The following is a 27,777-nucleotide window of genomic DNA, read 5'->3' as shown; positions in this document are numbered from 1 at the left end:
AGTGCTAGAAAATTCAGTCTGGTACCACGGCCCCTATGCCAGCTGAGTTACTAGAGCCGATGTGTCACTTCTTATTTCTGTTACCGTATGGTTTATGGGTAAATACATTGCCATTTCAATATTGGGCAATTAAACATATCATAATATATTTCGATTGAAAAATAAAAGTAAAAACTCGCAAAATCGCGATTTTTAGAATAACTATATGACGTCAACATTGATAAACAAAAATGCGCGTCATGACGTCAGTAAACAACGTCGCATGCTCTTTTTATTGAAATGTACAAGTGCGCGTCCTATGTGTTCTTCGTGGAGAAGTTCAGGTGTACAAGCCTCTTTACTGGCTTATGCGCATGCCCTTCTGTTGGACCTGTCTATCCATTCGCCTACGATAACGATATTTCAGGGGAAGGAATTATGCAGTGACGAGCAACTCGTTCACTAGGAGTTGCGGTTCAAGTTTGCTTAACTTCACGAAGTAGACGTAATTTTCAGGGTTGGGACCTCCTCCTTTTCTGGCTTCACACCCCTCACGCATGCCGCCGCATGGGTCACAGCTGCCACCACACGACCCTCTCCTGCCTCCGGGCGGAGCACAGTTGCCACAACGTGAATTCCAGCAGCCGCCAACCGGCCCTCAGCTGCCCTCACACCGCGTATGCATGCCGCCAAGACATGTACCACATCCGCCGCGCGGTCCTAAGCCACCACAACGCTCTCAGGCCCTGCCGACGCGCGGTCCCAAGTTGCCGACACGTGGAATCCAGATCCCGCCACCAGGACCTCAGCTGCCATCGAACCGGGAATGCATGCTGCCGCACGTCCCTCGCCCGCCGTGCTACCCAAAGCCGCCACCACGCGGTCCATGCTTACCGCCGTTGGACCGTGAAGGCCGAACTCGCCTTCCTCCCATTGAGCGCCATGTTCTTGATAATGGAACCACGCGGGAGTTTGAACAGGTATTGCCATTATTTCCATAGATCAACGCAGTGAATTGCATGTAGTGTTAACTAGTCGGCACACTAATTATTGCAAATAGCTATGTGATAAAATACTTAACGGAAGCTTTGCTTTTATATTTCTGAATATTTAGCCAAATAACGGCACTGCAAAAATGTCGTTCACCCGTCGGAATTTGACTGTGCCCCAGATCTACGCCCAGATTCAGCAGGAGGCGTCCCCTAGGCGCATTGCCGCCTCCGCTAGCACCCCGGAGACGGGGAGGCACACGCCGGGGCCGGTTCCGCGCCTCGATCTCACCGCCATCACCGGGGAGCACCCCGGATATCCGCTATCATACAGACCCCTCTCTAGTAAGCATATATCAGGCATTTCATAATGATAGTGCTATACGCTTGGTATCATCGCTCTCAATGTAGGAGAAAATAATAAAGGTATATGTTTACAAATGCAAAAAATGACGTCACAGTTCTTACGTTATCAGTGTCTAATTAATCATCAGTCATATAAGCAAAGAAACCGCAAATTTCCAGATCTGCGTATTCCACGCAGAAAGTATTTTTGAAGTTATGTATTTTAAGTCTTAGGCGCTGTGGTCTCCATTGTTGACTTTCAACAGAAAAAAAACTTGGAAATACATGTCCACTTGTATATTGTAAGACACATTTTAGTGTGTTCTTCGGATTCCTCCGACATTGCCGACGCTAACGGCATCCACAGCGGATCCTCCTCATCGGACCTCACATTCACGGAGACAGATTCGCGGAACGCCACCTCGGACGACGAGACGACTGTCAGTACCCCCGACGAGTGGTTTACCATGGTGGAGGACGAGGAGGCGGCCCGCGACCCTGAAGTGGTCCAGCAGTCCACCCTCCAGGCACTTATGCCTCAGACTCCAGCCTTCATGCCTCGACCCCCGTCCACCAGATGCCCGTGAGTAGTACTAAACTATATTGCAAGACATCAATGCATTCAATTTTGAGTATTGTGGATACATTTAAGTTATTTTTGTTTTAGCAACATGCTGGCGTAATGCATATTACAAACTCGTAATGATAATTTTTAAATGAACAGTTATGTGTCAAGCTTCATTATCATTGAACGGCACGCAAAAAACATTAATACATTTAATAGTAATGAGTGTCGCATGTATTTATAAATTATATTCACACATATAGTCTGAAAAGATTATGTTTTTAAATATTTGCTTATTTATTTTGAGTTTTGATTTTTCAGAGACAGCCACTTTCAGCGACGGGTTTTCCGTCACCTTTAAATCTGTCTCACAGCTTTGGTCCGCGGTCACTTCAAATTAATTTCTTTCCCGAACATTTTTTGTCAACCATTTTCTTTTGGCCGCGGACCGACCCTTTCAACTTAGCCAGGAAAGACTCATTTTGCAACATAAAATTCACCTGTCTTTTTTAAAAATCTATAGTGAAAATATGGGTTTATAACTGAGAAATTAGCGTCAACTGCGCTATCTGCTAGACCGGTAAGTTACCGAGGATGCCGGGGGGGGGGGGGGGTTGATGGACGATATCCCGCAGGGAAACCCATCCCCGGACAAAACTCGAAAGAGTCACAGTCAGGGATAGTGGTATGTATCATAAATGTGCACGTGCGCAACGTTCCCATTTCCGGGTTCATTTCACATGGTGTTAATTTAATTATATTGTAACTTTAATAAATCGCACTACTAATTTAACTTTTTCTAAAGAAATTTCTTGAGGATTTTGCCTTTTTACTTTTTTTTTCGTTTCACAGTTTTAAAAGTAAACCCCGTTGTCATGGTTGACCAGGGAATTATTCTAAAACGGTGACGTGACCGAGAACTATTTTCATGACGTGAACCGGTAAGCATTGCTTGGTAAACATCCCCAAAAATCTTGTCTTTTACAATTTCAAGTAACAGGTAAAATGCTTATCATTGTCAGTAAACTGTTTATCTAGTTTAGGTTCTAAAATCTTGGAGCAGGATAATTGGTCCCAGCTAAAATGTATTATCTTTTTAGATCATTACTTGAAAAATAAAAATAAAACATATATGCGTTCAATCGGAACTCTTCGGCCATTTTCCATCGAAACCAACCTCGGATGAATGCCGGTATATCATTAGAAGTTGTTCGTTAAAATTTAAATGAGATAATTAGTTCTAGTGTTTTAACGTGTTTTCTGTATTATTTAGTTTAAATTGGTTGCCAGTGAAGTGTATTATTGCAGTAATAATTAAATTTCAAAAGAGTAAAGTCATTAAGTTTAACTGCTGAATTTAAATGACTACGCGATCTACTTGCAGCGTAGTTAAAAGATTTATGACATTGTAAACCGTCCTATTCAGTTTGTTTTCGCTGGAAATATCCGAGGAGTATCGAATGAGATGCGTTTAATAAGGGGCGCAACTCTTCAAAATGAATAGCCTTCTATTTCAGATGATAAGAGTGACTGCCCTTGACAATGGGGACACTTCCGTCAATGTGACAGTTTGTTTTGAAATTTACACAGGTATTTTCAGGTAGGATATTTTAATATGTTTAATTTCAGAAATATAATCGTATTTGTTTCTATAATTAACTTGTTGTTTTAAATTGGTTTTGTAGTATGTCTGTATGAAATTCGGTGTATCTAAAACTTATTTTTTAAACTTTTGTTGAGCTGTTTATTTTTTAATTTTAGCAATTTAGGCCTGTACAAGAAACCTAGCCTCAAAAATGCGCGTTAAGGGAGCCTTTTTAACCTTTAGACATTCATTATGTTCTTTTTACCATAGAGTAGCCATAACAAAGAGTCTGAAGTGGCTGTTTATTTTGACCAAAGAACCCCACTGTACTTTCAGGAGTCTTTTTAATATCTGATATTTGGAAATTTGCAGACTAGTGGAGTCCATATCCCTAGCTGACTTTACCTTAGTGGTGAATACATGGCAATGATTATAAGCATCAATTGTAGTCATGAATTATAGTAATATTTATAATGGTCACAATTTTTACAACGTAGAACAAGAATCTTTAATAAAGACTAATTTATTTAGCCATAATTTATATAATCAATTATAAGTTCTTAATTAAAGTTTGTTTTCGTTGTTAAAGTTTATAAAGGTCTGCCTGCAGCCATTGGCTAAATGGCCAGACGGTCATGAAGCCATCACAAATTTAAGTGTTTAGAATATTATATTATAAAGTGACGTAAAATTAATAAGAATGGAATACATCCAAGTCGCATCTAGGTATAGAGTTAAAGCAACAGCTACATGTATATAGAGTGAAATACAAGGAACTTCGGGTGCAATACCTTAAATCTTTTCCAAGAGAACTCTCTTTCTTTAACAAGGTCAATGTAAAGTACCAATACAGCTGAGTATAACACTTTAAACTTGAAAAGGAGGCATTTTGTCATATGGTCACACAGTATATTCTGGCTTGATGGGAAACTTATTTATTATGTATGTACAGAGGCCATATACCTTGAAGGTCATGGCAACACCCAGGTCAGTTTACTGTGAGATGTCAAAAGATAATGCATATTTTGTATCCATAACTCTAAAGCATGAAAGGATTTTGAAATAAGGACACGAATGCTATCCACAGGAAATGGTATGCACAGGAAATGGTATGCACAGGAAATGGTATGCACAGACATGGCTTCAGCATTTTCAACAAAGTTCAAGGTTACAGCCGCACTTACTTTAATAAGGTCAAAGACCATATTACCATTTTTACATGTATCCTAACTTTAATTCACTACTATTTAGGTTATAAGGTTTGCAGCCTATCAGCACCTGGAGTTGCATATCCTCTTTTTTGTTTACTTTTTAGTAACCAAAGGTACATTTATCTGACTCGAACTTAGTGGATTTTTTTATTAGAATGGACTTAGTGTTACTTGAGCTTTCATGATAAATTATAAGGAAGTAATTGTTCATGTATCAAAGAACTTAATTATTGCAGTCGTAATAACTTGTTAGTTTCAAGTGTAGTTTTCTTGTCTAGTATTGAACCCAATGTTTGCCAGACATGTACAGATATCAAGACCACTTAATTATCCTAGTCTGGTTATTCTGCGACTGGGTCTGTGTAGTATACAATAATACCATGGCTATTTACTTGGTTGGTAGGTAAAAAAAAAGTTCTGTTTTGTTCTGTTCTGATAACAATGCTTGCAGTAGATGAAAAACATGTTGATCTTTTGAATATCATGCAGATATATTGCTTTCTGAAGTTGTGTAAAAATTGACAATGTGGTAAAAGTTGTTCCAAACATTTTTTTTTAATGATATATGGCTTACCTTGAGTACATTTCTTGGACTTGTTATAACCCATCTTGTATGTATAACTTATATTATGTTTACATATTATATTTATATCAGATTGTACATTTTGTTTGAATTTTGAACAAAAATGATGTTTGCATGGTGTGATTTTAGTTTTAATATTCAGAATTATTAAAAAAATGGTTTATGTGAGAGGTAAAATGTGCCTATAGATAGATGAGTAAAACAGGCGTATGTTAAAGGAAAGTATATAAACTTCATTAATGTTAGTCATGTCCTCATTGTCAGACGTGATAAATATTGAATTATTGATATATATTGCTACGCTGAGTTGAGTTTTTCTGTTTTTTATTCAGTATGTTGTAAATGTTGGGATCGTAATTTGCTGTAATTTATGTTCACTGTTGTAAAAATGTAGTGATGACAAGATTATTCTTCAACATGTTAATATTTCTTTCAAGTCTTAAATTTACACTATACATTGAACACAAGAAAAATACAGGTTGTGTATGACCTTCCTTTAACAATATTTTCAATGTCGTTTTGTATTACTGTGGGAAAGATAACATCAAAAACACTGTCAAAACCTTGTAAATAATATTGTCAAAGTGTGGGCTAATCTTGATAGATCCTTTCATGTATTTTGTTTGTCACGTTCAAGACCTTTTTGATGGATTTCAATTAATTGTGGTTTAATTAACCGTTTTATGAAGGATTAACACACTTAAAAAAAGCTCGGGTTCAAATTTCAATTTTTTGTTGTTCATATATTTGACACTAGACATATTTAATATATATCATTAGGGTTTAAGCTGAACAGTTATGGAAAGGTGCTTAACCCTGTTCTTTTTTAGTAGCACCATTCTTCCCTCATGGAGACCAGCATGTGCACCTTTCTGCCTTCATAAAATTTAATGCCAAGATAATCAAATGTTTCTTTTGTTTTGATTATAACTTAAACATGACTATAAATAAATACAAACTTGACATATTTGGCAGTTGAAACATAATATTACAAACTTCATTTAAACACAATTCCTACCATTTTCTGTCAAATTCAAAATTTACTTATGACTCATGGAGTGATATAATGCTCTCTTTTCTCCCTTAGCACTATGTCAACTGTTTACAGCACCTTGTCCATTCTAAACTTGGCTAATTTTATGTCCAGTTACTGTTGGAAAAAGGAAACCTGCCACGTCCCATGTCCTGTACCTATATATAAGTGTTCAGAATCATGTCTCCACCAATCAGATCGCAGAACAGATTCACATTTAATCATTTAGAAGAGCTCTGAAAATCAAAAATCGATGACGCAGATTACAACTGCCGCGATTTCCATTTAGTAACAAAACCAACTACCTAATTTCCAAATGTTCAGTCATTAATTGCTTTCATTCAGTGAGTTCTTTTGAACATCATGCATGCACACTGGTAGTAAATTAGAGGCACTGGGGAAGCATTTGACCTTAAACAGTCTAAAAACGTTAATATTTGACCTTGAACAGTCTAAAAACGTTAGTATTTGACCTTGAACAGTCTAAAAACGTTAGCATTTGACCTTAAACAGTCTAAAAACGTTAGCATTTGACCTTGAACAGTCTAAAAACGTTAGCATTTGACCTTAAACAGTCTAAAAACGTTAGTATTTATTTTTTATCTTCTAAATGATTTGTCCAGCCGGCCTTAATCAAGCCTGCCGACTTAATTGAAAAGAAGACCCAAAATAAACACTAACTATTACTTAGTCTGGTCAATTGTTGGTTTTATCAATGGCATGAGATATAAACGGCAGTGAATTAACTATAGATCTAAATTAATAATTACAGTCATTAGATTGTGATTTAAGTTACCACAAATATTTGGGTTTAGGTTTCTATAATCTATACACACAAACATTGCAAAATAACTATTTATGGAATTTATGTTTTTATTGAAACATGACTATTAATTGAATCCATATTTCGTTTAAATTCTTCATTCATTCATTCATTCTGTATCAACTACAGAGAGATTTAGTAAATGGTATTACTCATTTTTTGAATGACTATTGGGGTAGATAGCAGCCTTTCTGTGACAGGACTATAATGTGACTATTGCCCGCCTACCTGATAAGCTGTTTAACTGTTTAATGGACGAGTTGATTATCGGGAAATGAGTCAGTCGCCACAAGATAATTAAGCTTTGAAGTGTGCCAACTTGGCTTACAATGTTGTGACCAGTTTGATACTTTAGGACATATCTTTAAGTTAGTTGATGTTTGTTTAAATGATTAACATGTTCGACTTTAGATTGATCAAAGGCACTTAACACATGTAAACTTAAGAACTTTGTAAGAACATGTTTTTTTAGTATAGTATTATTAATTATTTTATGGAAAAAAGGTTACTCAATACAAAGAGCTTTTCGTAAAAATGGACATTAGACATATCTTGTATCTTTAGTTTATTGAGTGTTATAGATTGAGGAAGTAAATCATTGGTATCAGCAAATCTGCGGATATTTTCCATTCCTTTCAGCTTGAATGCGCCATAAATTGACAAAAAAGGAAATCTTGTTATCTTTTTCTATTCTTTTCAGATGAGCGCTCAGGGAATAACATCCATCTCAAAATAGACTAACACATAATTGAGAAATGCGTGCCTAAAACTTCACGGAAATTAATACCTGAAATGAAGCGCTACACTATACTACATGTAGATCCATTTTGAATACCTGATGTCATACGCCTTCATCTATGAAACTCCACCCAGAAGAGTCTGTTGATGTTGCCATGGCAACAAAGTGTTCTAGCAGTGTCTCCATGGTAACAGAACACATGGCACACAAGCGGACACATAGGACCCACAAGGAGCATAGACATGATTATAGTAAGTGATTCTTTTAGTGTCTTAGAAATATAGTCTAGTAATTGCCATAGCCTTCGTGTAGTAGTGTTGTTATTGTTGTTGTTGTTGTTGACATTGTCACAAATTATTGTTTATGTTGGTCATAACTTTGAAACAGTTAAAGATATAAACATGAAACTTAGAACGAAGGTTCAGAAGACATTTGTTATTCTCCTTGGTCTGCTAAAAATGGATTAACATTGCAGGCATCCGCTTGTGGTACTCGTGTTTCAGCTCTTATAAAGAAAATTCACTCATTCATTTGCATCTTTGTGTTACGATTTGGCTTTCGAAAATATCAGATTTTTTATTCATGAAGTATTGCGATTTTGAGAACAAGAATAAAAGCAACCTGACTTTAGAATTCTGTTTAAGAAATATGATTTAATCAATAGCCTTCAACTTTGTTTGTTTGTATTTAAGATAAAACTGTATTGCATGTAAAGAATGAAACCAATACTCCAAAAGAAAACATATTTACTTCATATTTAGACAGGGTATTTGTGTTTTCATATAGCAAACTGAAGTCAATTGATGTAATTGTATTCATTATATAGATGATTTTATTGCCAGTAATATAATTGAAGTGCACAATAAAAGTCAGGATAATGGTTGAAAATTGGCACAATTTTGACAATGATTTAGATGAAATCCAAAGGGCAGACATAATACCAGATCATATTGAAGTCATTTAACATGGCTTTATGGCTGAATGGAGGCCATTTAAAATACAAAAGGCATGTTATTAGTTTGCAGGGGCCATATTTATAAAGTATCTTAAGTCATTTCGTAACTTAAGTTGATTTCTAATACTTTCATTGTCAAATGAAAATAAATGTATTTAAGTGTTCTTAACATAACAGTATGTTTGTTTCTTTTCAATAAGGTCAATGGAAATAATGAATTTTGTAAATTCTTAAGTTTCTATATCATATGACTAAAGAGATACTAAATAAAGTGACTTATGTTAATAAATGACTAGAAGTTTAATAAATACCGCCCCTGATCTATGAATAGCAACACTTTTACGTATTTAGTCTCTTCCATGCTTTGTGCATGTCTTTGTATTTAAAATATGGAGAGCATGATGGATATGCTTTTAGCTCAACTATTCGAAGAATAAGAAGAGCTATACTACTCACCCTAGTGTCGGTGTCGACGTCAAACCTTGGTTAAGGTTTTGCATGTAAGCACCTTTAAGTCATTATCTCAGTAAATACATCATGTATTGCATTGAAACTTTGGATATGTATCCCCAACTATCTAACCTACTAAATTAATCAAATTAGATAACAATTATTTGAATGTAATGCAAATAATTGTCCTTTATTATTCGACTTAGAAATTCTGGTTAAGGTTTTGCATGTAAGCACATTTAGGTTAATATCTCAGCAACTACTTGATGTATTGCATTGAGACTTTATACAAAGGTACTCAACCATCCAACCTACTTAATTAACCAAGTGAGATAACTCCAGATGCACTTAATGCAAAATAATTGCCTTTTATTTTTCGATTTAGAAATTCTGGTTAAGGTTTTGCGTGCAAGCACATTTAAGTCAATATCTCAGCAAATACATCATGTATTGCATTGAAACTTTAGATATGTATTCCCAACTATCTAACCTACTTAATTAATGAAGTTAGATAACACTTTTTTGAATATAATGCAAATTATGGGCCTTTATTATTTGACTTAGAAAATCTGGTTAAGGTTTTGCATGTAAGCACACATAGGTTAGTATCTCAGCAACTACTTGATGTATTGCATTGAGGCTTTTAATTATACAATGGTATTCAACCACCCAACCTACTTGAATAACCAAGTTATATCACTGTATTTTGCAAATAATTGCCCTTTATTATTGGACTTAGAATATTATTGTATACAACATATAATCATTTAATGTATTCCATGCTATTTCCATCAAGTCTGTATTTCATTAAAGGCTGAATGTTTTTTTTAATTTTACACAAATCTTCGCAGGCATCATATAATCTAACAGTGATCCATGCATGTTTGGCCAAAACTTTTCAATCCTTACACTGAAAAGTCGCGGAATAGTCGAGCGCGCTGTCTCTGTGACAGCTCTTGTTAAACATTAGATTTCTTTTAGCTTGATTTTGACAAAAGCTATTGTAATCACTCACAACGCAGTTTTCTGAGCAGAGTCCAGTGCTGGTGTTTATCTATAGAGGCCATGAAAAGGTACCCATTGTGGGGATCGAACCCATTTATAACCTCTAAGGTTGAGCGGTTGGCACCTTATACCACTAGGCCACTCTCAGCCTCTCAAACATGTTGTCATTGTATTATTTATATTCTGTTGTACACAATTCATGTATGTTTACCTCAGACTTGCAAGTATTGATATTTTATATGTTTTGTTGTGACTTGTGCATGCCACACTGTGAATATCATTTTGTTTGTTTTAAACATTTGGCAGAACACATGCATAAACATTTAGATAAGCTCTCATCTGTAATTCGTTGGTTAAGACAGTGTATCTTTAGATCTTTTTCCGTTCAAAACTAAAGGTCAGAATATACACTATGCCTGCAGCCAGCCTATCTGGTTGACATGTTTGGGTTGCTATTTAGAAACAAGATAATTACTGTATTAAACCATCTTCCACTAATGGATTTCATATTGTCAGTATCAACTAGTTCAGTTGCCAAGGGATTTCAAATTTTTTATTTCATTTTAAGCAATTTTTTATATTTCTACAGTCGAAACCCAATGGCTTGATATCACTTGGCTCAATCTTGATTTAAGGAACAATTTTTCTATGTAAGCTTTGCTGCTTAGCTTGGTATACACACGGTACTAAGTATTATTGCAGGTCCCTAAAATATCCAGCCAGCGGGTTTCGACTGTATATAATTTTCATAAGAGGAGCAGTAGTAGCACCTAAGATCGCCGCCCCCCCCCCCCCCCCCCCCCCGCGGGAAAATTATATCCTAGAATGTGTGTTAGATTGTTTTTTGGCATCATTCAAATATGAGTAAAAAGAGTGCAGTCCTAGTATCTGTTTACATCACCAGCATCAAATAACGAAACCTAAATATCTGAAGAAATTTAATATGTAAACTAATTACCAGCTGTATTGTAACCCATGTTATTGATTTGTATGATAATGAGCAAGTGGAACAACTTGGTCAACATATCAGGTTTCGGTAATCGTCTATGGGGGCCAGGAAAACATTAAAAAAAATAGCGTATACAATGTGAACATTTATTTTGATAAAATAATCTACATGTTCTGTATATATTAAAAACATATTGATTAGAATCTATCAAATGTTGATTATGAACAATGTAAGACCTTTAAGGAGTTAGTAAATTTACAATTTTTAAAAACATCTCAATTTTTTGCTTATTCTGTTAAACTGCAAAAAGATTCTTAAATATGATTTATAAATTTTGATCCAAGATTTAGATAACAAGAAAATCTGTTTCATTATTTAGTTGTTATTCTTTATCATAAAGTACTGCAAAGTAAGGGGAGTAATTGATATGCATTTTGCAAGAACCAGTCACAGTTGTCTCCCTTGAGTTTGCTGTGAACAAGGGAAAAATGTTTAATTTTTTTAAAAACAATCAAGAGGTGACTTATCTTGAAGTATATTTATGTCCTTATTTCAATGCTGTGAAAGTTCATATGCCTGTGATATTACTGAAGCTCCTTTTCATGTGTCAGTTGTGAAGTCTAAACACAACACAGTCGCCAATAAATACAATTTTTATTAATTGCACCTTTTGCAAAAAATGAGAATATTCCAGCTTATTGTTCTAGTAAAAATGAAGAGATTATCCAAAACTTTCCACCTGCAGCTTTCCATTATTTTTCAGACTGGTTCTGAAATCTCAGTTACAGCATTTTAATATCTTTTGGAATATTTTACCTTGGGAATGGTATGTGATGTATGTTTAAATCGTTCCGCTGAATTTGCTTACATTTGGTCTGGGGTTGATGTTTGTTCTAGTGCATGGGTTAGTTTAAAGACAGCTGCATCTTAGAAAGTCTGAATCAAAATAAACAACAGAAGTTGATTACAACCAGTTAATTTGAAAACATACCTCTTTTAGTGGATATTTAGCTGTAATGTGATTATATTGATATTTTAATGAATCTCTATGTTGGATGTATAGTGTTTGTTGTTGTTTCTAAGAGTACATTTAAAACTGTTGAAGCTATGAAACTCTTTTTTTTTATGAATTCTGTATTGTGAGGCAACTATAAATCAATTGCTAGATTTTCATCACACCAGTCTCCTTTTTTTTCTTCTGCCTCTTAAATTTTATTAACTTAAAATTTTGAGCTAGGGTTTGTTTTTGCGTATTGTTACAGTACTGTACGGGAACAGTGCTTATTCATACCTATGGTGTTGATTTTCACATGTTTAAAAGGAGAATAGTTACAATTATTTTTATGGTTCGTACACATGTATAAGGTCTCTAAAGCAATAAGAGAAAGCATAAATACATATCAAACAGTAAAACAGTCAACTAAGAAAAATAAAATGTCACCACCACCCCCCCCCCCCCCCCACCCACCCCATTTAAAAAATTTGGATGAAAATCTAGCAATTATTTTATATTGGCCTTAGCTTATAACTGTATTGGAAGTTCTTGTTGAGGTCACCAGAGGTTGGGGAACGATGTGTGCTTGCTGTCTGTTATAAGAATAATGATTGGTATCATCTTTTCAATAGATATTGAAATGAGCCATACTGCCAAGCAATATGAAAAGAAGTCTTTTTTAAGACATCTAGTTAATGAAAAGTTATACTCCTTTTTCAAATCAATACATACACATCAGGGCTTCTCAAAACCGGCAATTTGCCGGTCTGGACCGATTTTGACCAAGCCAGACTGATTTCAGTTTCAAAAAGTGTAAAAAAAATCGGTCCGATATTTTCTTCTTTTTTTTATAATTTCGGTCAAAAACGACTAGGCTAGTAAAAGTTGCAGAAATTGTAATACACAAATATGCATGGGTCATTAACACATTCAAAACTACCCCCAATAGGTCATAAAAGTGTCTTAGTTACCATGTGAATAATGCGACCAGCTGCTTTTTCCGCTACACTGATCACTCTATATAGTCTATCTGTTAATTAGCAGACGCTTGCAATTGGTCCAATCACGTGTATTGGTAGGTCGCCGAAGACACAATTAAACAAACTATGTGTTAATTATGTGTTTGCAGCTATCCTGATTGAGTGTTAAAATCGGTCCATATTTTCACATGGCAATATGAATATGCTATGTCGTCGTCGATCATTACATGATATATCCGTTTGTTGATTACCAAACTGTTAAATTTAAATTGTTCTTTTAAATTGCATTTGTCATTGTTAATCCGTACCTAGTCATATATAGGATATCAACAGCGACAAGCTTGATTAACAACATAGTCTGGAAGCTTACGTCATTTTAATTCCCAGTAATGAAAAAGTCGTTGTCGATATCAAACGTATAGCTTGAAGCCCCGATTATAAATCTAGATATATATTATTATTCAAGAGTATCAGTTGAATGTTAACCCACTGTAGATGCATTAAGCAAATAAATCATAACACTGTTTCACTCATTGTCGTCTTATATGAGTTGTCGCCGGGTCCGGACCGATTGAGGTTCCAAAATTTTAGAACCCCTGATACACATGTATAACATACATAAATTCTAAGTGATAAACATATAAACATTTAACTTCTTACTAAATAATGCATTTATGGAAAATATTAATTACTGTTATCAAGATTGTAATCATGTTTTTAATAGCTGAACACACAAATATTAAATGACTGGTGAGTGCTAAATGATTTACAGTGATCAACTCATAAGGTAGAAATACTGTGTTTTCTGCACCTTTCTTTCAAATTAAACAGGAGATCCTTCATAAGATTCAATGTTTGGATATTTATTTATCCTTTTCAATCAATTAAAACCATATCTTAGTTGTGGTACACCTTATTTGGGAGTAAGAGTGCATCTTTAATATATTATAATGTTTAAGTTAAACTCATTTTACCCTCAGATATAAACAATAATTAGTAATTGATTAGATGTGCACAGTATACAGATGAGAAGATACAAGTGTTAATTTGATGATTTTTTTAACTGGGGAATTTATAGCCACATATGTAATTATTGAAAACCTCATTTATAAAGGCTAATATGTCTGGTATATCATATGATCACTTTTCTTTGAATTATACAGGGAACAGTTCACTAGGCTGCTCAGATTTATAGATTTTCCTAATGTTCGGAGCACACGAGCTGTCGGTTTTAAAAAAGAAAGATAGGGGCAAAGTGATAAGAACCATCTTGTGATGGCCTCAGCTTTGTGAAATTATTTGAAAAAGAGTTCTGATAAAGGATATTCTGAACTGTTTTCAATTAAGGTAAGTGTTTTGTTCATCTGTGTGAGAATTAAGGTACTGCTAGCATGCAAAAGAGCCTCTTCAATTGTGGAAATTGTAAGAATCGATTAACTGCGAATTCTTTGTTTAATTTCAAAGGGTTCATTAATTCAAAGTATGAGTCATATACTTGTACTCCATTTGGATTTAGCCATAAACTGTTAATTAATTTTGCTTTAAGTTTATTTGTTGTACAATATATAAGGTTCCTATGTAAGAGCTAAGAGATTATATGAAGTAAAATGTCCAAGTTATCTGTTGTACAACTTGCAATATCGCCTTCTTATAAGTTTTCTTTAGAAATAACTTAGAAATAAATTGTTTTCTTTTCTCTCATTTAATTGCCTTCAGATTTTAAATAGATAAATTGTAAAACTCAAATCAATTAAATTGCGGTCTGAATTCAAACTTAACTGATATAAAGAAGAAAGATTTCGTTATGTATAACAGTTTTACAAACTTAAAAGAGACAGGCTGTTGTAAACATCGGTGATACATTGTTAAGTTTCTAAAGCTTGCCGTCATTAAAGTTAACCACTTTCTCGGTTTCAGTATTGCTAAGGTGTATGTAAGATTGAATGTTCGTTGTGATGCACGACAGTGAAATTTAAAAAAATAAAAAAAACAAATTTTGGATCATACGAGTATTTTCTAAATTCTTACAGTGTTGGATCACAGTAAGCTGACTTATTGCACTCTAAGATTTTATGTAAGGAGAGGAATATTATTCTGAAGAGGTAATAAATCTCTGTCTATAGAGTGGAATGAATATTTTTCTAAGTCTATCTGTTTCATGGTTTACATAAGTGATCTTTTTTTTTCGCTTCTCATGAACATACTTTTTGTATGGTTAATAAAAATTTCAAAATTGGATTTCATGAAATGATATCAATATAATAAATGCTGCACAATAATATACTTAGTTGCAGACACAGGGATAACTTGGGATCAAGGGCTGTTGTCTGGGTCATCCATGTAAGCTACACACTTTGGTTACAATCAATAACTTTTGAATGACTTCATTCATCACAAACCTTGCATTCTTTTTAGAATTCTCAAACTTATTTATGTAAGTGTCAAGCATGGTTCTCAATTAGAACCGACTGGCAGCCAAAATTGGCAGCTCAAATTGGTTTTGAGCCAGTTAGAATATACCATTTTTAAAGATATTGTCAAAACGTAAGTAAACTGGTCCATTACATTACTTTTCGGGGCATAATTTCGACCAAAATTTATTGAGAACCTTGGTGAAGGTAATAGTGACCTTTATTCAAAAATCTTTGTTCAAATTATATGTAAATGACTGTGGAGTTCATAAACTTCGCATGCATATTGGTCATAGCCTGTTTGATCATACAATTCTGTTGTAGAAGGATTATTCATCATGACCAGTAAATTACCTCTATGTATTTTGAGGTCACTAGGTCATATGTAAAGGTCATAGTGACCTCAACTCAAAAATAGTTTTTTGTCAATATATCCAGAGCTTTTGATCCCACAGTCCTGAATAATTAAAGGAGGATTGGTAATAACCAGTTAGATGAACCCTATTGATTTGAGTTCAGTCAAAGGTCAAGGACATAGTTAACTTCGATTGAAAACAAATGTTTTCCTCTCAATAATACCCGAAAGGCTTGATCTTACAGTCCTCAAAATTAGAAGGAGCAATAATTATCCATCATGAACAGGAAATGACTCAAAATGATGTATGTAGGTTGAAGGTCATAGTTACTTGGTTAACATGAACATTTGGTTTGACAATAGGTGCTGCCAAAATTTCAATTTGTTGAACTGTTGTTTACAAGGAAAGATACAGACCAACTTTTTGTAGTAAGGATGAATGCTTTCAGTCTACGTAAAAACCTCAGTTCCATTCTATATATGAAAATATAGAAAATAATACAGAAACTTATGATTTGAACAAGGAAGTTTGAAAACATAAATTTAAAATCATACCATTCATGTCATTTTATGGGCATGTTTCCAGTGCTAAAACAAGTCAACTTAAATTAGGGTTTTTAAAAAGTATACATATATTTTTAAATAATCTCATATGGTTTTATGGATGATACTTTAATCGATGTCTGTAAAACATCAGACAATAAGCATGGTAGGTCTTACTTACCGATCTGACAAAAGGTCATGACAAATTGTTTGGAAGTTCTTAAAGCAATCATCCAGCTATTAAAAGTATGTCAGTCTTTAGAAAGGCATGATCATAGTTATGGAATCATGTTTCTATGGCGATGTGCCCTTGTGCCCAATATTCACCATTCTCCCAGGGGAAATTTGTACAGATCGGGCAATGAATGATAGATAGCTGGTTATGAATTACCAAGAATTGTTTGTAGCCATGACTGCAATGTTACAACTAACAAATGTTCAGTTTTGTCTCTTTCCTATGGATGGCTTTCCAGTGGGAGTGGATATAGGAAATTAAAATTGTTGGCTTGCAGAGTTGTTGTCAGAATTGAGAGGATAAAATGAAAGTTCAAAGAATTGGAATTTCCAGTGATTTGTGAATTTCTGTAAGTTGATTCAACACCATTTGCTGATATGGAAATGGCCTGATTGAAAGACTAACTTTTAATTGTAAACATTACATTTAAATTTCAAAATATTTGTGATTTCATTTTAAGTGGTGTAAAATGTAATAGGAACTAAAAAACTTCATTTCAACAAAAAAGGTTTGTAAGTGCTTTGTTGTAAATGCATCATTACATCTGACCAATGTGCTGCTGGTTTTTTATCTGCACCTTCATTCAAGGAGGTCATGGTCAATTTTTCAGTGGCACTCTCTTGGGCATCAGTATCAGGTTAAACCTGAAATACGGAAGCTAGTTAAGACAAATTAGCTTTAACAGTATTAAAAAATGATGACAGCTGAGATATTTCTCTCTAATTTGCAGGCCACCATCGTAAAAGTGCGGTTGAGCTGTTGGAGGCATCGAAGGGAGAGTATGTAAAGAGTCGTCAGGTGCTGCGTAACAGACAGGAACTCAAACATCCGGAAAACCTCTCTGTTGGTACCAGGTAGGGTCACCATCATGGGATATATAAACAGACCCAATTCCTCAAACATTCTCAAGCCCCTTATAATAGGATCAAGCTCAGCATACTAATTTCGTTTCATTATAAATTAGTGTATTTGATTTTTTTTAATAATATTTAGAATAATGATGGTAAACTTCTTTGTTTTGTAAAATAAAGTTGAAGTAAAAACAAAATAAAGTTGAAGTAATTTTGCAAAATGATAGAAGTTGACTTGTTGAGCTTGAGAATTCCGTAGATATTCCGCCAGTTAATTGAGATTTTCAGATTAATTACCACATCCGTTTTTAGAAAAAAAGAAGAAAAGAGGTTAAAGTCATGACATAGTCTTGGTTCTGGAAGTCATGACATAGTCTTGGTTCTGGAAGTCATGACATAGTCTTGGTTCTGGAAGTCATGACATAGTCCTGGTTCTGGAAGTCATCACATAGTATTGGTTCTGGAAGTCATCACATAATCTTGGTTCTTTGGTTCTGGTAGTGTCAGTGGCAATGGGTTGCAAAGACTTTCATGTTAGTTTATGCCAAATTGTTTTAGCTTGATTATGAAAACATTGATTGTGAAAGTTGATTTTTTTCTGAAAGCTTATATGAATTACTCTGGAGTCTGTCTCTGCCAGTAGAACCAATATTGGTTTTATTTTTAAGAGGCCATGAGAAAGTACCCCTGGTGGGGATCGAACCAATAACCTCTTGGGTGAAAGATTGACACCTTTACCACTCTCACCCTATGATACCTTCATTTGTCCCTTAACTTTCTTAGATATCATAAAAAACCTGACTTTAAGGTGTAAATTATCTGTTTAAATCCACTGATAGTTTTGACATAATATTGTTTTTATTGTTTTTAAGGAATGATTATCACTTTCATTAATTTCATTTCCTGGATTTTTTTTGTAATTGAAATAATTGTTCTAAATGTAAATAAAATTAATTTTGTATAAAGGCTTAAAAACTTTTCAAATTGCCAACTCCCCAAATGTTTGTGGAAAAAAAGTTGTTACATACTTGAGTTATTTATACATATGAATGTGTTAGAGATGAAGAATTCATCATAGATCGTAGTTGTCAAGAATGTAAGATTTATGATCAATTGTTAAAAATCACATGCTCACAAACATAGTGCATGCAGCATGATAAAATATTTCTTGATTTGATAACAGATGCTTTGTTTCTCACTTTGTTCATTTAAGGATGAATCGATAGCATTATGTAAATATGTTTTGTATTTGTTCTGGGGAACATGTTATGGCCTTTTACTCTGGTCTGCCAGCCTGTCAGGTTATCAGGGGCTGTTCTACAGTTTAATCTCCTCATATTTGTTTTGGTCTACAACTGGAAAGATATTAATGAGTTTTCAATATGTCTGTATTCTGCAGGGGTGGAACTAGACAGACTCCAGTGTGCCCCAGGCGCACATTTCAATTTTAGTTCCCCTGAAATGGCTGGAGCTTGGACCTCAAAATCACAACTTTAAGGGTGTATATACATCTAACATTTTACTAAATGATGTTTGTTGTAATTTCCTCAAATGTTTGCATTCAGACTGCTGAAAATGACTTTCATTACTGTATTTTTTCATATTTTCCCCCAGAAGGGAGACAACTCTCTCACTCCCATGCCCCAAGAGTTGGCATTCAGACTGCTGAAAATAACTTTCATTACTGTATTCTTCAGTATTTCCCCCCAGAAGGGAGACAACTCTCTCACTCCCATGCCCCAAGTGTTGACATTCAGACTGCTGAAAATGTCTTTCATTACTGTATTCTTAAAATTATTTCCTCCAGAAGGAGACAACCCACTCACTCTTACACCATATAAAATACACCGTCCTAGAACTAATGAAACACCATCATATGACATAAAGTCAATTGCTCACTCAAGTATACGGGCATATCGATAATTAAAAATGCTCCAGGTACGCTCCTGATCTATGTTCAATGCCAAGGACTTGAGCATTGTTAGACGTGGGTCTAGGTTTGTTAGAGATATATAATATTACATTTTCAATTAATTCAGCAGGTGAAGGCAGATAATGAGAAAATAATGAATAGTTATGATACTGATTAAATAATGATGTGATAGTGAATGGTTTATTTGTTTCATATTGATGCACTTATTGTAAAACCTTAGTTAAGAATGCATTCTGATATTTATTGAAAAAATACCATTATCTTTTTAAAGATAAATTAACTGTAGATTGAAAAAGTCCCTGTACTTTTGAAGTTTTGTTAGGTGTTACGCTTGAGGAACGAAAAATACATACAAAAAGCTGGCTAGTGCAGTATTATTGAACATCTAGCATGCTGGAAATGCTACAGCTTTGACGTAATCCTGAGACAGTCAGTTTCAGAGCTCTTCCATTAACTTCTAATCCCAGTCAAGGTCATAAGAGTCAGTCCTTTCACGATCTTATCAAGTTATGAACATGATAGTCAGGCCATGATAGTCAGTATTTCCGAGACTGTGAATGTTACAGACATATGTCGAGGGGGTTTCAGTTGAATATTGATTCGGGTTTAATTGTTATTCATTGAAAATCAATGATAATGCTCAAGCATACCGCCTACATGACATCAGCGAAAAATACATCTAGGATGTAATGACCGCAGTTATCTTAGCTAGCATTACGTAATGGATGGTTCGCATGACAGTTTTAATTGCCATTGTGTTCAGGCTCATCATTAAAGTGATTATTTGTAGAAGGTTTTATTGGACTGTAATGTAATAGTGGTGGTAAGTAAACCTTTGGGAAAGTGAATCTTTATGTGAGCTGTATACATGTTGTAATGGAGACTGGAAAAAAGACATTCTGGAAAATTCATTCGTAAAACTGAAAACCATTTTTTGTTATGCAGTATCAGAGGGTGGTATGCATTATGCAGAGACACAAAATTTGACGTAATTTATGTAAGTACACAGACTCACAAAATGGTTGAATGTTATTATACACAGGTTGAGGCTACTCCCTGACTGAGTCATTGCATCATTGTAATTGCTTACTGTTATGTATTATAGGAAAACTTGTTCATTATGTCTCCCCACATAAATGATATTTTGTTTTTGCTCGAGTTGTCTGTCTGTCCGTCACAAATCGTGTCCAGTCCATAATTCTTGAATGGGTTGATGGAAATTAAATTAGCTCGCCACAATTAATCACCATATTGAGATGATGTGCAGAGCACATGTTTCAGCCAGCTTAATTCAAGGTCAAAGTCACACTTAGAGGTCAAAGGTCACATGACAAATATGAATTTATTTCGTGTCGGATCTCTTGAAGGATTTTAAAATGTCTGGCCACAAATATTCACCATATTGTGACAATGTGCAGAGCGCATGTTACAGCCAGCTCAGTTCAAGGTCAAAGCCACACTAAGAGGTCAAAGGTCATATGACTATAATATGACTATATTTCATGTCGGATCCTCACCATATTAAGACGTTGAGCAGAGAGCATGTTACAACCAGTTTAAGTTCAGGGTCAAGTTCACACTTAGAGATAAAAGGTCATATGATTATATTTTTTGTCTGCTCAATATCTCTTAAACCGCTTGAAGGATTTTAAAATAATCGCCACAAATGTTAACCCTATTGAGATGATGTGCAGAGCTCATGTTAGACCAAGCTTTGTTTATGGTCAAAGTAACACTTAGAGGTCAAAGGTCATATGACTACAAATTTGTTCACTCCATATGTCTTGAATGGCTTGAAGGATTTTGAAATAACTGGCCACAAATATTTACCGTATTGAGACAATGTGCAGAGAGCAAGGTTCAAGGTCAAGGTCACTCTTAGAGGTCAAAGGTCATATGAATACATTTTGTGTCTGCTACATATCTCCTGAACCTCTTGAAGGATTGGAAATAACTTACCACAAATGTTCACCATATTGAGATGTCGTCATGTGCAGAGAGCTAGCTAGGGGAGACAACATTTTTTTGTTACTAAAACAACCATCTAGTTTCGATCTGAATTTGAAATATTTAGTTCTGGCACATTGCTTTGCAATAACAACTACTTTGAGAGAAAAAAGGCATAATATTTTACTGTTATTCAGACATTATATTCTATATTTTTGATGTCAAAAACTGTCCTCTTGTTCATGATTTAGTTAAAGTGATTATGGTAATAATTTTGTTGGTAATAAGATTCAGTGTACGTATATACTAATAAATGTGAATTTTTTTATTTATATTATAAATAATAATGTAAAATATGAACTTTACTAAATACATAAAACATTTCTATTTATAACATGCACGATTTACAACGTTATTCATTTATGATGTGTTATCAATGGTAATAAAACTAAGTCTAGTTTTATCTTGAAGATATATAGTCATCATTATTTTGTGATGATGGTGTCATTTATGATATCAGAATCAATCGACCCAATAATCAGATTGTATGGTCTCACTGCCTACACTGAATCATTTGCCATGCTTCTGCTTGCCGATGATTGAGTCATACTTCTACATTGTAATTTCACCAGTGTAAAAAGAATTTTCTACAAACATTTTACCATTACTGCTCATCTGCCTTTTCATAGAAAAAGTTCAGGTATTGACATAACTAATATTCAATTCAGTGTCTGGACAATAACTCATGAAGGGGTTGATGGTAGATGTTTAACACAATAAAATACAAGTTTGACTTTGATTAAAAACTACCAATTTGTGATAGAGTTATTGCCCCGAGTTATTGCCCCTTTTCAACTTAAAATTTGCCCAAATATGGTGTCTGGACGAAAATTTATGACTGATACAATTGATTTAAATAATTTTAGGTACACATGTTAAAATTTAAAAAAATACATGTCAAGGTTGACATTGGTTGATATTCACCAAAGTTTGACAGAGTTTCTGCCCCTTTTCAAAGAATAAGTTTACAGTTCCTGTGTCCAGGTGGCATGTGTGGGGGTGGCATGTGTGGGTATTTGCCCCTCTTGTAACAGGTCTAATTAAATTGTCTTGCCAGAACTTTATTGTTGGCTGTTTTAATATACCAGCTTAATGCCTGTTTGGCTCCATTGTAGATGATCATGCAGGCTGCTTAGTGCACCAGTTACGTTATGAAAAAAATCATTGTTGCCAAAAAAATGACAAAATCGAAAAAATGTCTTCACTTTTGCAATTTTATCTCAAATTGTGGTTGCCAATGAAAACCCTGCATTAATAAAGTAAAAAAAACAACCTACCCATTCCTCAAAATATGAGTCTTTTAAAGCCGGACAAAGTATCTTTTTAATAGTGGCCTGATACTATTTTTCATTCCAAATATCTATACCAGTCATTATATAGACAAAAGTAATAATAGAGACCGTGTAATTATTTATTTCCAGAGAGTTGATAACAGTCCCTGCTGGAGCTACTCCACCAGACGAATCTGACGCCAGACAACCCACTGTGGACAGCCACATTAGCAATTCCCCTCCCTTGATCCGCCAGTCCCCGCCTACTGCTGACCAAGATTCTGGTACCAGTAGAAACTCTCCACCACTGTCAACGAAATCCCCATCATCAAGCCGAAAGTCTTCGGCTGCTAGTATCTCCGGATCACCTTCTCAATCCAGCATTGCAGTCGCTGGTTTATCTCAACATGAGGGTACTAATGCAATAGCGGGTAGCTTCATTAAACCAAAGAGTCCGCCTCAGAAACCACCTCGTCGTCACCTTGTGGACAAGGAAGACGAGAAGCCCGCTGTTCCTGCCAAGCCTGTTGTACCGCCCAAGCCTGGGGCTGCTGTGAGACAGACCACACCCCCGAAACCCGGCCCCAAACCTACTGTGACACAGTGTCAGTTTGGTAAGATCATTAATTGGGATATACTTTTCAAGCTCTGACAGCAACGTGATTCGTCCATTGTAATATATATTTTAGCGAATACAATTTATTGATTTTTTATTTGAATGTTCTAATAAATGTTAATTGAAAGCCTGTAATCATCTGTTAAAAGTTATTTTTGGCTTAATTAAGAAATGTTTGCGTGTCATCAAACAAATTAAAACTGTAAAAATACAAAGAAAACTTCCAAAAATTCATGCAAATAATATTATTTATGAGATAAAAAGCTTTACTAATCTGTATGCAAACTAATTGCTATTCAAAGAACAGTATTGAACCTTGATGCTTTCAATTCGGGAAAAGGTCTTGGAGAAACGGTTTGCATGTTGAACCATTAATTGGGTAGGGAGAAATGTAAAAAAATGGTCATTAAAAGGTTAAAGGTTGCCCCTCTAGTCTTGATTATGTCTAACAGTCCAGTAGCATGTGATATTTCCAAATATAGCAGAAGGCAGATGCTTTATATTGATTCTGGTTAAGGTAAAGTTTGCTTAGTTTCATTGATTACAGATATATATGCGTCTTGGAATGTAATGAGGGAGACCATAGAAATAGTGTTATGAAGTATGGTAACTAATGAGTTTCTTATAATGAATTATCTGGAACTTTTAATACTGATTGAACAAGATGAGAAAACAGTATTTGTCTGAAAATTTAAATGCCAGAGTTTAATTGCAACATTAAATGTGCTGAAATCGTGGGAAGTGTTGATTACTGAAGTGTCAAAGAGAAAACTTGTGGTAATGGGGTTTTGCTGAATACATTGAGTGCGATGTCTCGTAATTAGACGGCTCATAGAACTACAATTATCAAACTTCCTAATAGATCTTAAGTAAGGTTTAAAGGTTAAAATTTAAGATGAAAACATTTAAATTTAAGGTTGGAAGTTTAATAACTGGAAAGGAATACTGAAGTGTTAAATCAGAAAAAACGATTACTATATTTTCATATTCAACCAAAACTGCTGTAACAATCCTTTTACCAACTGTGTGTTTTTTTGTGTAATTAGTATCATTTTGTTTCCAGGTAAGCCGTGTCCACCTCCTAGAGCAGGTCGTCAGATAAGCAACTCTTCCTCTGTGCCTTCTGACAACTCGGACCACACAAGCAGCATGGCGTCCAGTCAAGCTCCTAGTGACACAGATCATCGGAGATTCTCATCCATGTCAGTTGGTGGTGCTACTGCTAATTCTGAAACCAGCGGAGGGAGCCATGTTCGCGAGTCTCGGCACAGTGTCAGTTCACACAATGACTTGTTTTTAAAGCCTTTTAGTGTAAATAACTTGAGCGCCTCAGTCGGGGTGCTGGTGGAGAGGCACAAATCTCCACTTCCAAAGCCGCGGAAACTGGATAAACAAATTAATGAAGTAGAGTTGCCACCGAGGCGACAACTTCACAGGTCCCAGTCGGACCTTAGTAGCTGTCGACATTCCCGGACAAGTTCTGACTTTTCCGATCTGAGCTCGCGTGTTTCACGGACTAGCACAGAGGTTGAAAGATTCTTTAACGAGATGGGAATAGATAGAACAGTGCTGGAACCTATGAGACGCCTTTCAGACACTAAACAGAAGGATTGTCTCGACAGTCTTAGTTCCCTGGACTCCCTCGATGGACACAGTATGTCTAGTCAAATGTCCACTGATCGTCTGCCAATGGAGAGCGAGCAGGACTTGAGTGAACGAGACGTGGGATCAACGTCCGTGGTCGAGAGGAACGCAAGGATTATAAAATGGTTGTGCAATGTTAAAAAGGCTAAAAATGTTCACACTAAACCTGTAAAAAAGGTTGAAAAGCCAATAGAACCTGCAAGTTGATTGGAATGCATTTTACCGTGTAATAAATTGTTATAAATAATGTGCTTCTAATTATGCTTTTTAATCTGCAACTGTACATTTAGTTTGTTAATCAGTACTTCTGTAAAGCCTTGTTATATTTCAAACTGCAAATTTATGTTATTGAAATATAGTTCTTGCAAATGTTTAAGCAAAAAAATCAAGTTAACAATAGCCCTGATTGTGATATTTATTTTATACTTTATTTTAGCTTGATTGTGATATAATCTGATAGCTTATTGAAACACTCTTGAGTCCGTTTTCTGGGCAGATACCAGTACTATGTCCTTTTTGAAAGGCAATGAGAAAGTACCCCTGTTAGGGATCTGATCGAACCCACAACCTCTTGGATGAGATATTTGAAGTATAAAATGTAGTTAAAAGAACTGTGATAATGTTGTTTATCTTTGTGAGGCTGATTTAATGAGCAATCCATTTTCCTAGGGAATGCAGTAATCAAATCAAACGATGAAATTACAAGTGCCTTCAAGTTACCAGTGACAATGCGATCATGTCTAGTAAGGGCCATAACTCTTGATAATATAATTATTGAATTATACCCCTTGATTGACTGAAGAAAACAACAGCCAAGCATTATCAACCACTTGTGGTGCTCTTGTTAGGCCTAAAGGGATTTACTCACAGGTTTTACGTTGGCAATGAGTTTTTAAAACTATTGAAATTGAGTTATTTTACCTACTTTGATGCACAAACACGAATCAGCAAATGGCAGTTATTCATTTGGACAAACTTTTGTAAATCCAAGCCTGAAAGGACTCGATTTTTATTAGAGTTACAAACTCTTTTTGGCAAAATAGAGCATACTCTGTCACATTTGTAATGGAGCTGTTATTTGAGCTGGCTTATGCTGATATTTTATCATTGCAAAAAGTTTTTTTTCATATTTGACCTGAAATTTGTTTTTAATTTCCAACCCTGTAAAACATGAACTAGTCCTATTAATATAAAGGTCTGTTATTGCATAGTTTGTAGAATTACATTTCTGGGCCATATACTTCCTGAAATTCCAACTTAAAAAGTATTATTACATGTACGGTAATTCGCTATTGATGTTTGTGTTGGATGTGATATGCTTTGCCTTTGAATTATACCGTTACATGTTACATCATATATAATTGTTTATAGTTTGCCTTAGGGGTGCAAGCTATTGAATGTTGACATTGAAAGTAAAAAAAATATATTGTATATCAACATTGCTTTCGATATTACATGTTTTTGAGGACATAGATTGTCGAATAATTCTTCATTTTGTTTTACAAATAAACAGACAATTTGCTAGCAATATAAGTGTAAAAATAGCTGTGTTATCTTTTGTATATGTACATAATGAGTTTATTGTTAATGAGTAAATTTTACTAATACTTATGCAATAATCAAAATATCAAATGGTTTCTTGCAATAAACTGGATTATGTAGAAAGTGTCAATTATATAACTGCTGGGTCCATATTAAATCATACTTCGTCACGAGTCTTTAGGACTCTGTTTCAATAAGATACGATATCTTTGTTGTAAACCGCACGCTGCGTAAGAGTGTTCAGGTACACTCATAATGTTACTAGCAGACGTAATAATAAATGTCCTTACCATGCGAGCCTCATCGCGCGAATTTGGGCCTTCGGACATAATTATGACCCCACAAACGAAGTTTGTGGGGGTATATAGGAGTGAGCTTGTCGGTCGGTCGGTCGGTCTGTCGGTTTTCATGGTTTCTGGACGATAACTCATGAAAGGCTAGACAGATTTGAAAATTTTTTGGTACACAGGTGTAACATCAGAAGATACAGGTCAAGTTCGATATTGGGGCTGGTTGGGCCAAGGTCAAGGTCACTGTTACTAAAAATACAAAAACGGTTTCCGGACGATAACTCATGAAAGGCTTGACAGATTTGAAATTTTTTTGGTACACAGGTGTTACATCAGAAGATACAGGTCAAGTTCGATATTGGGGCTGGTTGGGCCAAGGTCACTGTTACTAAAAATAGAAAAACGGTTTCCGGACGATAACTCATGAAAGGCTTGACAGATTTGAACAATTTTTGGTACACAGGTGTAACATCAGAAGATACAGGTCAAGTTCGATATTGGGGCTGGTGGGGCCAAGGTCAAGGTCACTGTTACTAAAAATAGAAAAACGGTTTCCGGATGATAACTCACGAAAGGCTTGACAGATATGGACAATTTTTGGTTCACAGGTGTAACATCAGAAGATACAGGTCAAGTTCAATATTGGGGCTGGTGGGGCCAAGGTCAAGGTCACTGTAACTAAAAATAGAAAAACAGTTTCCGGACGATAACTCATGAAAGGCTAGACAGATTTGAACACTTTTTGGTACACAGGTGTAACATCAGAAGATACAGTTTGGTACACAGGTGTAACATCAGAAGATATAGGTCAAGTTCGATATTGGGGCTGGTGGGGCCAAGGTCAAGGTTACTGTTACTAATAATAGAAAAACGGTTTACGGACGATAACTCATG

The 27,777-nt window shown here is 35.1% G+C and overlaps 2 protein-coding genes across 4 annotated transcripts; both read left to right on the top strand.

Moving 5' to 3' along the window:
* Nucleotides 1-536: 536 nt before the first annotated feature.
* On the top strand, nt 537-1,900 carry LOC128215501 (uncharacterized). The gene is made up of 3 exons (XM_052922184.1): nt 537-959; nt 1,151-1,313; nt 1,632-1,900. The coding sequence occupies exons 1-3, from the start codon at nt 537-539 to the stop codon at nt 1,898-1,900; spliced, it is 855 nt and encodes a 284-aa protein (XP_052778144.1).
* Nucleotides 1,901-3,347: 1,447 nt separating this feature from the next.
* On the top strand, nt 3,348-26,724 carry LOC128214107 (protein FAM110B-like). 3 transcript variants are annotated; one of them, XM_052920372.1, is made up of 5 exons: nt 3,348-3,478; nt 7,814-8,103; nt 17,460-17,583; nt 22,942-23,405; nt 24,471-26,724. In XM_052920372.1, the coding sequence occupies exons 2-5, from the start codon at nt 7,971-7,973 to the stop codon at nt 25,256-25,258; spliced, it is 1,509 nt and encodes a 502-aa protein (XP_052776332.1). In that variant the 5' UTR covers nt 3,348-3,478; nt 7,814-7,970; the 3' UTR covers nt 25,259-26,724. The 3 variants fall into 3 exon arrangements, with proteins under 3 accessions (XP_052776332.1, XP_052776331.1, XP_052776333.1); XM_052920371.1 differs by lacking the exon at nt 3,348-3,478 and adding an exon at nt 7,328-7,481; XM_052920373.1 differs by lacking the exon at nt 3,348-3,478 and adding an exon at nt 7,493-7,565.
* Nucleotides 26,725-27,777: the final 1,053 nt, after the last annotated feature.

The sequence above is a fragment of the Mya arenaria genome, chromosome 13 (genome assembly GCF_026914265.1).
Source record: "Mya arenaria isolate MELC-2E11 chromosome 13, ASM2691426v1".
In the NCBI taxonomy this organism is placed as follows: Eukaryota; Metazoa; Mollusca; class Bivalvia; order Myida; family Myidae; genus Mya; species Mya arenaria.
Note: the sequence above shows the minus strand (reverse complement) of the source record. Positions and strands in the feature narration are given on the sequence as shown.

What these genes read in the sequence shown, in the direction of transcription:
- LOC128214107 (XM_052920372.1), top strand. Translation starts at nt 7,971, where the DNA reads ATGAAACTCCACCCAGAAGAGTCTGTTGATGTTGCCATGGCAACAAAG. An exon ending in GGAGCATAGACATGATTATA is followed by an intron (nt 8,104 to 17,459) that starts GTAAGTGATTCT and finishes TCTAATTTGCAG; the next exon opens with GCCACCATCGTAAAAGTGCG. An exon ending in AACCTCTCTGTTGGTACCAG is followed by an intron (nt 17,584 to 22,941) that starts GTAGGGTCACCA and finishes ATTTATTTCCAG; the next exon opens with AGAGTTGATAACAGTCCCTG.
- LOC128215501 (XM_052922184.1), top strand. Translation starts at nt 537, where the DNA reads ATGCCGCCGCATGGGTCACAGCTGCCACCACACGACCCTCTCCTGCCT. An exon ending in CCACGCGGGAGTTTGAACAG is followed by an intron (nt 960 to 1,150) that starts GTATTGCCATTA and finishes ACTGTGCCCCAG; the next exon opens with ATCTACGCCCAGATTCAGCA. An exon ending in ATCATACAGACCCCTCTCTA is followed by an intron (nt 1,314 to 1,631) that starts GTAAGCATATAT and finishes GACACATTTTAG; the next exon opens with TGTGTTCTTCGGATTCCTCC.